Source organism: Pithys albifrons, chromosome 14, assembly GCF_047495875.1.
Source record: "Pithys albifrons albifrons isolate INPA30051 chromosome 14, PitAlb_v1, whole genome shotgun sequence".
Lineage (NCBI taxonomy): Eukaryota > Metazoa > Chordata > Aves > Passeriformes > Thamnophilidae > Pithys > Pithys albifrons.
In genome coordinates this window covers 7,103,177-7,117,005 of record NC_092471.1, presented here as the reverse complement: position 1 = coordinate 7,117,005, position 13,829 = coordinate 7,103,177, and the positions used below count along the sequence as shown (strand labels likewise).

The following is a 13,829-nucleotide window of genomic DNA, read 5'->3' as shown; positions in this document are numbered from 1 at the left end:
AAGAGATTTAGCAGGTTTGTGCAAGCGTGGCAGCTGTCATTGAAACAAAGAAGTTTCTCCTACAAAGCAAGCTTCAGAGGAATATTTTTGTCAAGATCCTGGAATCCTTATTGAATTTGTGGTTTCTGAAGGACAGCTTTTCAAGCTTTAAATACTGCATATTTTCACTGCTTTGGCTATTCTGTAGGACTATACAAGAAGAAACACATAAAAATGTTAGTGGAAACACTCCAAAAGTAGCAGTGAGCAGAACAGAAATTGATTTCTTTTCAGTGTGAAAATGTGGAAAGGAATTTTCTTAATCTGTCATGGCAAACAACCGTGATTCTTTTTCTTGTAACACAGGACTTGGCCCGGACAGAAATAGATATCACACATGATGATATATTAACTCTGATAAGCTATGCAGGATGTGGGGCTTCTTCCATTTTTTTGGGTATAACACTGGTGACCTATCTAACCCTTGAGTAAGTCTGATCCTTTCTCTTACATCACTTTTAATATTTTAGCAATAATGGATTTGCAGCAGCTATCAGAATGTTTGATAATATTTGATGTTGTGATGCACAGGAGGGAAGACTGAGATCTGACAGTATGAATATTGCTTTATTTTCACCTCTGACTGGTGAAATTGGAGAGATTGAAACACTTAATGTTTTAATACAAGCACCAGTTTGAACTGTTCAGCAATTTCTAGGTTTCTAAATTTCATGGAATTGTAGAATGGTTTGGGTTGGAAAGGACCTTAAAGGTCCTTTAGTCCCAAGATCCACCAGCCTTCCACTAGCCCAGGTTGCCCCAAGTCCCATCCTACTAGGCCTTGGGCACCTCCAGGGATGGGGCAACGACAGCTCCTCTGAGAAACCTGTGCCAGACTCTTGCCATCTTCACAATAAAACATCTGTAAAGGGTAAAAATTTCAGTCATTTCATGAATTTACCCATGCACATGGGTGAGATGTCATGTCAAGAATCTGCAATATTCCCTGTATGTAGGCTGTTCATTGAATGATGCAGCCATAACCTTGTGGACTTTTCCCTTCTTTTTAGGAAGCTGAGGAGAGACAACCCTTCAAAAATCCTGCTCAACCTTTGTGCTGCACTGCTGATGCTGAACATGGTGTTCCTCACCAATTCCTGGCTGTCCTCATTCAACCAGCCAGGCCTCTGCATCACCATGGCCACACTCCTTCACTACTTCCTTCTTGCAGCTTTCACATGGATGTGCCTGGAGTCTGTTCACTTCTACTTGGCTCTTGTCAAAGTTTTCAATGTTTATGTCCCAAAGTACATCCTAAAATGCTGCATTGCTGGCTGGGGTAAGCAAGCAGATTCCTTCTCCACTTCTGGGCTTGTCAACTTCTCTAAGACTGGGGCATGTTTGCAAAAGTAAGTGAGGGCACTGAGCTAGCAGAAGTGTGATGCACACCCAGAGCTGTAAGGATGGATCTCTTCCCTCAGGCGGGTTCATCTTAAATTTCTTGTGCCCAGGGAGATATGAGCATAAAGTGCCTGTTGCTCCCTGCACAGTCAAATGAAATGGTGAAAGTGGGTGTAAGAAACTGCTCTCTTACCCCTCCTGCTCCTACAGGACTGATTTATCAGGATACCTGACGTCAGTGTGTGTGCCTGTGGGAGTATGAGCTGCCCACAGCCTTCCCCTTTGCACTGGGGATACTCAAAGGTGATTTTAGCTGCTTCTCCAAGCCTTGTGTCCAGAATACCTGGCACCTTATTCATTATTCCCACACACAGGGAGGATTTGAATTCCATTCATTGCTGTCCTGAGGACTTTCTCAGACAAGCATCTGAGACTTGTGTGGGAGAAACACAACACAAGAATTCCAAATGCTGGTTCAGCTCTTAGAAAAGGTGTTACCAGAGGCACTGACCTAGAGCAGAATTTGGTCTATATTATTTGTGTCACCATTAGATGCTGTTTTAAAGGGAAGGGGTTGGCTCTTGAATAGTGTGCAGTGTATTATCAACTCTATCCTCAGATCTGACTTTGCACACAATTATTCTCAGAGGCAACCATCCATGATGGTGTTTTTGGCAGCAGATGTTCTCCACAGAAAAGGCAGAAGTGAAAAAAAAATATGGGAAATAGGAAGTGAATGGAAGGGAAGACTGATAAAACACTGCCTGGAAAACGCCCGTTTCTATAAGCTCTTAACACAAAATGCTGTGGTCGTCTTATCTTTTGACACTCAGCTTTTGTAATAATCCGCTGGGGGTTTTTTGCCAGATTGGATCCCTTCTGGAGATGTTTGAACACACACAAACATTTTGCAAACACAGATATTTTTATGCCTACTCATTTGTAATTTACATAAATAAGGACACTAGACCTGCTATGCCACAAATTAATTACACTCATTTCAGAGGGAGCTTTTGGGGGTAGAGTTTGATCCTACAATGCAAATTTCTACTCTAATTACTCATCAGAGATTATCTGACATCTTTCCATATTCTCAATTTTTTTCTTTTTAATCAAAATATTTATTTTCCCCTTGCCCTCCATATTAGGAATGCCAGCTATCGTAATTATTCTTGTGCTCACTATAAATAAAGACTTCTATGGCAATGGGTCCCACTCTGAGAGCAATCCTTACAGCAATTTGTAAGTATAATGCTTTAAACAACAATTTTTCCTCTTGTTTTTGTCTTTTCTTCCCACCTTTGCCATCTTCTTTTAGTGGTTCTCGTTCATTGGATCATTTTGGATGCATGGAGTGACTCTCACATCAGTGAATTGGGCTTGAGGACAGGAAGGGATTCTGCCAGTCAACTCCATTTTTGTTTTCTGCGAAATCTCTTTCTTTACATGACATTAGCTCAGTCTGATGGGACATTTGTATATGCTCCTGCATGTTCCAGTTTCTGATAAAATCTAAAGGCACAATAATTGCTCAAGTATTTTGCATGTTTGCTTCTGGCTTTTTGGGTTTTTTAATGTCAATTCACATCACTGTCTCATCATAATTTCAAATTCTTTTATTTAAGTAATCTCAGCCTCCTCTCTTCTCCAGAGGGAAAACACTGCATTCTTTCATCCTTTTTAAATAAGGTTTTATAGCAAAGAATGCTTCCATTTTTTCACCTGCTTTCTTTTTAGCACAATCTAATCACTTGCTGGTGAAGATTACCTAGAACATTTCAATTCTATCCCATTAGAGAGGCAACACCCCCCTGTGACACTTCAGAGGGAAAATTGTTACCCATCATTAGCAAAAAGACAATAAGAGTCACTAATTTATGTCTAAGGAAACAGCTAACCAGTGGTATACTATTATTTAGACTCCTAATTAAGTCAGTGTGTCTCTGTGTGTATACATTATTAAGCTGTGAAACAATTGTCAGGTTTACCTGAATTTAGCAGAAATAGTAATGTCTCAAAGTTATCAAATTTTCATAACATCCATAAAAAAGACAAGTGGAGAGATTCTATGAATGTCCTCACTGGGTGAAAATAATGGGTCTTGGGGAATGCCCCTTCCTAGATGTTGGAGAACCATACATGATACTTATTTTGGGAAACAGGCTTCCTGAGTTTGCCTCTCACAAACTCCTTATTGAATGCACACCTCTCTTTCTTGCAGCTGCTGGATTCAGGACAATGTGGTGTTCTACATCTCTGTTGTGGCCTATTTCTTCTTAATATTTTTGACAAATACAGCCATGTTCATCACTGTTCTCCATCAAATCCACTCCGTGAAAACAAGGACACAAAAGAGATCCAGATTCTGGAAACGGGGTGTTCTTCAAGACCTCAAAAGTGCTTTCAGCTTGATGTTCCTTTTGGGCTTAACTTGGGGTTTTGCCTTTTTTGCCTGGGGAGCAGTGAGGATATTTTTCTTGTATCTCTTCAGCATTTTTAATACCTTGCAAGGTAATTTCTGAATGGAGTAGTGTTATAAATACAAAAAATTAGGGCTGTGAAATGGAAATAAATTTGTAACATCATGTAATTCAAGCACAAGGGAAGAGGAGAGTGTTAGTATTACAGAGTTTAGCTATTTTAAAAGGAAAACTCTGTTGCAGTGGGATGACACAGTGTTGTTTAGAAAATATTGCTGTGGGATGACACAGTGTTGTTTAGACAACATTGCTGTGATAAACTATTAAAGACATGAGCTCATGCCTTGGAAACATGGTGCCAATAAATGCACCTTTTCAGGAGCTGGCACAACCCTTTTCATCTGGGTATAAAAATGGTTGATAAAATCGACAGTGACTTGCAGATTATTTTTACACAAAATCTGCATAAACCTCTTCCTATCAGCCTTTCAGATGCACAAAGGACTTGGTGCAACTCTGGGACTACATGATAATGAAATCATAGAGAATGGGTTGGGTTGGAACGACCTTAAAGATCCCAACGCTGGCCCAGGGACCACCTCTCTGCCCATACGGAACACATTGGTGTCAGGACATGCCAAACATTTAGCAAAGGGACAGCAGGTTGGAGACAACACCTGGAAACCCATTAATCTCTCCTTTTCTTCTTTAGGGTTCTTTATCTTTGTGTTTCACTGCCTAATGAAGGACGAGGTAGTGAAGCAGTGCCGGGTACATTTCTGCTGGGGAAGATTCCGTCTGAGTAACTATTCTGGTAAGCACTGAGGGGCTTTGTTTAGCTTGACTCATAAGGCTTTGTCTGCTACTGGTGTCACATTTCTTCTACATTAAGAAATAAGGCTCTCCTTAGCAACCTTCCTGTATTACATTGGATCATTGTTCTTTAGTAAATCTTTATCCTCTTCCATTAACTGCTTATATGATATAATGACGAGTTGACAGCATGCAGCAAAACCTGCAGATTTCCAAAAACTAATTCAGCTTGGTCTCTAATTCTGTTCTCACATGCCATTCAGTGTTCCCTTATGTGAGCCATGTTTTTGGTGACTTTCCTGTCTTCATAAAGCTGAGATTCTGCAATTTATGCAGAATATTGGGCATGAGAGTAGCTTTTTTTTACACACAGGAGCTGGTTTGCTCAACCTGGGAGGGAGAAGGGAGATGTCTTGCTGTCTTTGGTTTTCTGAGGGGTGGTTATACAAAAGAGACAGACAGAGGTGCACAGCAAGAAGACAAGAGGCAATGGACACAAGCCACAGCAATGAAAATTAACATTATTTATAAGGAAACACATATTTTCACAATGAGGGTAGTTAAAAAGCTGACAGTGGCCCAGAGAGGTGTTGGAGAGAGTTCCTCTCCTTGGAGAGTCAAAATTCAGCTGGACAGATGCCAGTGCAACCTGACCCAACTCTGGGCAGGAGGCTGGAGTGAAGACCTCCAAAGATCCCTTCCAATCTGAATTATTTCAAGATTCTGCTATCTACTAGGTCAGCAAGAAATAACACGTGCTATGGCTTATTCTGGGCTACTCCAGTGATGTTTATTTTCCCCAGAAATATGGAAGAACTGAATAACTCTGTGTGTCTATCAAAATAAGCTGATGTTGTGAATGGGTGTAACAAGGAGAAGCTTAATCAGTTGGGTTTTCAGGAAACTAGCCTAAAAATCCTGTATTAACACGTATGTCCCGTGCACAGCACTCAGTGCATCATGTGCTGCTGAGGAATAGGCAGCTTTCCGTCTGCAGAGGGGGAATTCAGCACGAACACTCTCAGTAACACACAGAGTGTTCTCCCTTGAGCAGGAGCCAGCTCAGTGTTGTGTAGCACAGTAGGGGTGAGGCTGCCATTCCTCTCCTTTGTGTACCTCCTGCCTTCTTCAGTGTGGCCTTATCAAACTGGTATTACTGTACTGGGTCCTGAAAGGGGAAATAGAAGACTGAATTGCTGTTATCCAGCCCCACCTGCGCAAGTGTGACAGAGCTAGTGTAAAAGTTAACACTAAGAATTATGCATTGTGTGGCACAGAGAGCCGTGGGCAGGTGCAAGGATGGCACAGGAAGGAACCACAGACTTTTCTTCTTCCTGGTCTCTTGTTATTTGAGATGTGACACCTGTACAGAATTTTGTTCCTGTGCCTTCTACTCTCTGTTTTCAGACTGGAGTGGGTCAGGTGCAACTGCTGGATCTACACCAAAGCATTTAAACCACAAATTGCTATCCCAGGCTTTGCGGAGTCTAAATACTAATGGAACAAGTTCAACTTCCAATGGTTCAGATTTCCTTCCCAGGACTTCTCCAGATAAGAATTTTAAGATTGGTAAGAAAAACAGTGTGCACTGCCTAGACTGGAATTCAATAGGTTCCATATGGTGACTGTCAAATCCCAGTCAATGGTAATAAATAGGAAAACTTTCACTGCTTTGTGTGCCAGACGGTGTGGGGTTAATGGCTACATTATAGATGGCTTTTGCTGTACCAAGGAAATAAGAAAGCCCTTAAAATCCTGGGATGGCTCTTCTCCAAAAGGAAGGGAACTCACTGCTCAGCTTTCACCTCAGGCATCTAAGAGATATTCTACCCTGGGTCAGTTGGCTGTCTCTCTCAAGGGTCCTACTTCCAGTTAGGAGCAATGTGGTCTTGGGATAAATGATGGTACTCCCTAACTGGAATTGCATTCCCAAAAGAGTAGAGATCTTATGGAATACAGAAAGCTGGAGAGGGCCTGCTGTGACCCTTTTTAATCCAGAAGATTCCCAGCAGAAGGTTTTGCATTTCAAGACAGAGAAATTGTTGCAGAGCCATATTCTGAAACAGGATTGGCACCAAACATTTCTGGTTGTTTCTGGAAAGATGTCAATTTTTGTTATTTCCCCAAAGTCATGAGTTCTGCATAGACAGGCTTCTTTCTAAGTACATTAAACCAAATTATTATAATGGAGTTTTTTTCCCAATTCTCTCCCATAGCTGAAGTCCATTACAACCCCAGCGCTGTATCTCCAGAAGATGGTGAGACCAAACATCCTTGTTCACCAAGAATACTAACAATGGATACAGGGCCACACTACCCACAGAAGGCAGGAATTTTACACTGATACTGAACTTGTTTTCTTCTGATTATCTAGTGATGGTTCTCCTTTGTGGCATATGAAATCAAACATTGTTCAAATAATTACTTCTAATGTACAATTATCACTCTGGACACGGTTATCCCATGACTCAACTCTGGGCTTCAGTGGAGTGGCAGTTCTGAGCACAGCAGGATTTGGTGCCCCCATGTTTCCAAGATTAGTCCTCATGTTAAACAGAGGCTGGAAACATTCTCTTCCTCATCATTAGCCCCTCTCATAGTTCACCTTCTCTCTTTATTCTTTGCACCCTTCCTGACATCCCTCTGTATCCTTCTTCATCTGATACTTCCCCTCAGAGACTAAGACCCATAATATTGAGTTTCAAGTGAGATTTTTGAGCCTGTTGGTTGACTGCCTGAGCTGTGCACACCTTTCCTTACTTTTTCTGAAATGGAGTTTGATCAGCTTGGACATTAAGAAATTGGACTCAGCTTCCAAGATGTATGCTTCTATTTTCTGATGTGCTGGCACTGATGGTACTTTAAAGAGATGTACATACTTGTTTAAATGTTTGTAAATGTTGCCCAGTACCTTCAGATGGAATGTGGAAGCAATAAAAAACTGAGATTCCCACCTCTAGTGGGTATCAATGTGTATGAGACAGGTTTCAGATTATCTCTCTTGGAAAAAACCAATCACAAAACAAACAGAATAATGGCAGATAAAATTCTGCCATCTTTGGAGGTGGCGATTAAGAAGTTTGCCCTTTAACATTACTTTGCTGTGAATAAAACAGGAGATAAACTCCATTTTATAACACCACAAGAGAGAATTAACTTTCCTTTCATACTAAGAAGGGACTTTCTTTCAGCAAGTATGTTTGAATTGGTAACTTGCCTGTTCAACCAAATGCTAGTTTCAGTTTTTAATGCCCTTCTCTGTGTATCATTCAAGTAAAGATTTTTTGATGACTGTTAACGTAGTGAAATACTAACCTGTACCTGTGACAGAGGAGTAAAATAATATAATGGAGCAATGTCTTAGAGCTTGTATGTACGATAGAAAATACAAAAGGTTCTTTCAGTCTGTGAATAACTCCTACACAGCAATTAGTGGAAAAGATGAATATTTTAATTTACAGAGCTTCAGCCAACCTACTTGAAATCAGACAGATCACCTTCAGTTCCTTGGCTTCTGGGAGAAATGTTGGCATTAAAAACATGCAAACAAGTTCCACCTCATCCCCATTAGCTTCTAACTTGAAATTACTTTCCATAGGAAAGAAATTTAATCTAAAAGGCAGCTCAGCATGTCAAACACAAAGTATTGTATGTTTTATTTTCATTAGTAAACTCTTTGTTCCACAACCTGCTGTTGAATACAAATTTTCGCTTTGCAAAGCGAAGCAGGACATGCTGTGCTGTGGTCCTAAAGCTGTGCCTGATCTCGCCCTGCATCCCTAACCCGGCTGCTGCACAGCCCAGGGGGACCCTGAGGGGATAAGGAAGGAGGGTGCACAGTTCTGCAGCTGAATTGGAGTTTAATCCTTCCCCAAGTCCCATTTACACCAGTTTGCCATGATTTCAGTAAGACTAGGTGGGTGGACAGTCTGACGTGTCTCTCCCACCCTGCTTTGACCCTCGCTTTCTCCTTCGTGCAGTAATTCTTTCTGCATACACTTTAGAGGACAGAAAATAATAGGCTTACATTTTGACTAGACATTAGATAACAATTTCTATTTTTACAGAATAAGTGGTCTAGAGAGCACATGGAGTTGCCATCATTGCAGGTCTTAAGAAACACTCCTAGTGATGAGACAAGTATCTGCCAGAATTGGTATAAGTGGAAAGGACAGACTGGAACACCTGTTGAAAGTTCTCTCAAATATATTTCCTACAAGACTAATTTAAAATAAAAAGGGAGCAAAAGAGCATTAATGCAAGAGCAACATGAGACTGACTGGCCTTGTCTCCTGCATTCTGTAACTGTTTTCTTACATTTCTGATAAAAAGCAAAATGTACCTCGATTTTCTAAGTGCCCTCATAACCTTAAAGGATTAAGAGCAACAAAGATTTGGATAAAAGCTGGACAAGCAGTGAGAAAAGTGCTGGAATACTGAAGACTTGTCTGGCTGCTGAGAAATGGCTGGAAATGCCATTTCTTGGGCAGATCCATCAGCGTGTTTCCCATTTTGGAGGTGTACAGCAGGAAGAAGAGCAAGCTGCACAGCATGGAGCGATGTCAGGTCTCCATTCTTGTTACTGATATTTTTTTTCCATTCAAAAAGCAAACTCTGGACGTAAATTTTTAACACCCTGTCAACTTGCTTATGTAAAATGCAAAGCGCTATTTGTTCTGGGAAGGCTGTTAGCTCACTTCCACTCTCCATCACATGCCTAATGGCTTCTCCAGCTAAACAGTGTATCATTTATGTTTCAAGCATGGCATTGTTTAGGTTGTCAGCCAGAATGAAGATGTGTAATTTTCCTTGGGCTGAAATAATATCTTCTGCACTGGCACCATTACATTTGCTCTTCCCTAACATATCTGCGCTGACATTCTGTCACAGAATTGTGCATTGATAGTTTTCATAGGGAGAGGACATGCACAAAGAACAAATCTAATAAAATCTGCTATGTGCTTGTGATACACATCCCGATAACTTTAAGTGATGGGAACAGCTTCCGCAGCTCTGGCTGGAGTGTGAGTGGTGTGTCACTGACACAATCCCATCCTCCTCTCCCTGGTTTGGATGTACCAGCTGACTCCTGCCCATGGAGGAGGTTGGAATGAGATAATCTTTAAGGTCTCTTCCAAACCAAACCATTCCATGATTCTATGACTCAATCTAAAAGCTCCTTTGATTTCTAAGTCATTCGCATTTACTCCTAGCTTGCTTATTTTTAGCAATACATACACACCAGGAAATGCGTGCTCTGTTTCAAAGCAGTAAAATAAGGATTTCAGAAAGTATATTTGTCTATGAAGACAATTACTCGATGTCAGATCTCAGTGGGTTGCTAACAATAGGTTAGACAATACTAAAGAACTAAAAAATGATAGTAAAATCACTACAGCAGTTTTGCTGAATTGAACAAAACACTCTCCACTCCCAACTCACTATTTAGACTGGCACAAAACTCAGCACCCTTCATACCAGCTAAGTCAGGGGATGCAGATCCAAGGTGTTGGCAGCTCACTCATGGGTTCCTGGAGACCTTTTACGTGTCTTCGTGAGCAAGTGGTTAAGCTGCCTTTTAGCTCAGTGTATGTAGAGTGCTTTGGTAACCATGGGATAGATAAATATTACATAGGATGACAACTAAAGGTCAGTGCAGCTTGTTAAACCTTCCTCCTGACAGTGTCTGAATCTGCAGGAGTGGTTTGCAACACAGGGTAGCAATGCTTACACTCTAGATGCATAATTCTTTCTAAATTTAGAAGACAGTTATTATTGGGACAATGAAAGAAGTGTCATTATGGGAAATGATTTGAGATTAAAAATCAAAATACCAGGAAGATAATTACCTGTTGCGTAAGATGATTGTTCAGTCTTAATGCACAATCCTCTGCGCTTTTAGGTATCAGAAAGTATTTAGCATGTAATGGCATTTTAATGGTTCCAAATTTAATGTATCATTGAGAGTTTCAAGGATGCCCAAAAGAATCATGCTGCTATATTACCTTATTGCCTGGTTGTTCAAGTAACTGATGAAATTTGAGGATACACTCCAGGGTTTATTTTTCTCTTTTTCCTGAGAAATGACACCAGTATTTCACCAACCATTCCCATACTGAAACTGGCTGAGGAAACTTTTGGAAAAGGGGTCTGAAAGGAATGCCAGAATGGAGAAACAGGATAAAAGGTATTTGGAGTCATAGATTAATGACAGCATTTGAGATCCTGTTGCAGACAGATTGTGTCCCACTAACTCCCCTGAACAGTCTGGATTTGGGCATTGTAACAAAAGCAAAGCCCTTTTCTCATATTTTGACCAAGAATTTGTCTGCCTTGTTGCTGTATCACTGAATGCTCCTCCTGACAGCTCATCCAAACTGACCTTCTGTCCCACTTTCATAACACTGAGGGCTAAGATGGTGTTATTTTTGCTCTTAGACATGCTGATAAGTCTTGTGGTATTTGAAAGTTTAATTGGATAGCCCATCTTTAGTTTCAAAAAACAGGGACACTATTCCAATTAAACATTGTGGCAGGATTTGATGACCTGAGTCTCAGTACCTGCACAGCTCCCTTTGCCCTTGGTGTAAAAAAATCAGTTAAACCCAGTAATAAACCAAGTTATTTTTCTCCTAAATGGGTAGTCTTTGACAATAAACTGTTACACTCTGCTATGAATGTGACACAGACGAGGAAGTCATCATTAAAATGTACTAAAACATATTTTCCATTTTTATAGCTCAGTAGTTGTTTAGTTTCCAGCTGCTGAGTACACTGTGAAATGGTAAAAAAATCAAAATACAGGATACAGAAGATGTTCCCAATTAGTGGTGAAAAACACCAGATTGACAGACACTGATCAAGCTCTTGAGATCCCAAGTGAAGAAATCTAGTGCGGGCAGTGCCCTCTGCAACACTCCTCCCCTTTGCCTGAGACTTGTAACTCTAAAATGGATGCCTGGTGAGATGGGAGGGTGACGTTCTCTCTGTTTAGGGAGTCACTCAGATGTGGTGCATGGAAATGACTCATTCACATTGTCCCAGGAGGACAGAGCAGAACTGAACACAGCCCTGGATGTGCTACTAATCTGCTCTAAACATGGACTGCTGTCTCTGACATGGATGCTCACTCCAGGTGTGCATTCAAGCTTTTCCACTTAATACCTGCCTGTCTGAACACCAGTAAATGGATCTGGAACAGTCACACAAGTCACATAGCCATGAAATGGCTCTTTGTCCCCCTATTTTGCCATTACTTGTCATGCCATTGGCAATTTCAATTTAAAGAGAAGACTCTAAAGCTATAACACAGTAAGTCCGAAACCAGGCAATTACACACACCCATCCCTGAGAATGTTGTCTCTAGAGCAGAGATTCCTCTTCCCAACACAAAGGTGGCAAAGCCAGTTCAGAAAACATTAGGAAGAAAAATATATTTCAGATAATTCTAGTTACAACTGCAGAGTCTAGTTTATAAGCTACAGTTGTTAAAGAACTCCAGGCTAAGACTTTTTGATGGAGAAAGAAAAAGCCTTCCTTCATGTAAAAAAAAAAACCAACAAACCAACCGAAAAGGATGGGTACTGAAATTTTCTGGAAGGGAAAGACTTACATTGATCTGGGCAGTCTTCTCGGCTTCAAACCAGTTTTCCCCATCCCAGAAGGACTGGGAGGAATGTGCCTGTAGTGACCTGGCAGCAGAGTCCTGCTCTGTGCTGAACAGTCTGGGCACACGGAGAGCAATCAGACCCATCTGTGGGGAGAACTCAGTCTGAGAAAAGCCTTCTGTAAGAGAGGATGCCACAACAGAGTCTACCAAAACTCAAGACTAGGATAGACAAGCTGTTTTGTATCTCTCTGCCATTAACACCCGACGAGCATGAACGTCAGTTCGCTCAGTGGAGAGACAGAAGGATGCACCAGCCAGCAACAAACAGATGGTGGAATTGCTAGGAGAGACAATCAAAGCAAGGGTCTAAAATGAGTTTGAGATGTAAAAGGATTAAGACAACTAAATAGTTCTATGCAGAAATGATACAAATAACAACCTAAAAAAACCAGTGAGTTAAAATAATCCTAACCCCCCCAGGGCTGGCTATGATAGCTGCAGTTGTGTGTGTATCAGTTTGATGTTCCTAGCACTCTAAGTACGAAGCAATTCAACATATTTGTATAAATAGTTATCAGTGCCACGTGACCAATACACACTGAAATAATAAAAATATGCACCATGAAATAATGACAATTTTGGAAAATCAATTTCCTTAATGAGAGTTAAGATTTTGGCTGTTTTCTTCATATTTTGGCTTGGTGCAGAGCAAATGGTTCTGAAAGATTTTACTGAGTGGGTGACACTATGCAGCACATGGCAATGACTTAAGTTAGCAGTCACACTGCATTAAAACAGACAATTTGCATTAAAAATACAGTAAATGATATACTCTTGAGTATTTTACTCCTATTTTTTTCAGCATGGAGTTCAAAAGGAACATTCATTTTCTGTACTTGAAACAATAGCCAGAATTATCCAAACTTCTTTTCTCTTTGCACCAGGAGATAGAGCCCTAAAATAATGCCTTAGATTACTTTTACAGTTTGGAATAACGATGCCATTCTCTTCCTTTTCAGCTGGATTTGAACAACTTGAAAGCCACCAGAAATAGCTGAAATTCTACCATCATAAACAGATTGCAGATGTGGTTTGCTATCTGTCCTTCAGGCTTTTGTTGGGCCTAGACAATGTTACTTCATGTGCTTTTTCTTAATAGTATTTTTCAGCTCCCATGGATCCACTAAGACAGATCTTATGCTCCATAAAGAGAGATCCTGGCTGACTACCTAAAACCTGCACTAATGCAAGGACTGAAGGAAGAATTGTGAGGAATTATGGAGCTTCCTTCTGCCACACTCCCCCAGGGAGGCAGAAAGGTGGGAAAAATGCAATCTCTCAGTGGAAAGAGAAAACCAAGTAGACTTTCATGCTGCTGTGAGCTGGGTTGACATATGTACTGTGCTCTGCTAGAGAAAGAGCAGGGAAAATGTGTCTGTGCTTCCTGATAGTGAGGGCTTCTAAAGTGTGAAGCATCAAACTAAGCATTTGGGTCCAGATACATGAATTCAGATCCAGTTAGGGATAAATAACAGAGGAAATACCAGGAGAAAAGAGATTTTTAAGCCTTTGCCACTTTCTGGGGTTGCTTTCATCCGTGGCACATG

At 40.8% G+C, this 13,829-nt stretch overlaps 1 protein-coding gene across 1 annotated transcript; it reads left to right on the top strand.

Moving 5' to 3' along the window:
- Positions 1-3,884: 3,884 nt before the first annotated feature.
- Positions 3,885-6,957, top strand: LOC139678690 (adhesion G-protein coupled receptor G6-like). Its single transcript, XM_071569718.1, has 4 exons — positions 3,885-3,891; positions 4,513-4,614; positions 6,021-6,182; positions 6,830-6,957. The coding sequence occupies exons 2-4, from the start codon at positions 4,542-4,544 to the stop codon at positions 6,955-6,957; spliced, it is 363 nt and encodes a 120-aa protein (XP_071425819.1). The 5' UTR covers positions 3,885-3,891; positions 4,513-4,541.
- The last annotated feature ends 6,872 nt before the right edge of the window (positions 6,958-13,829 follow it).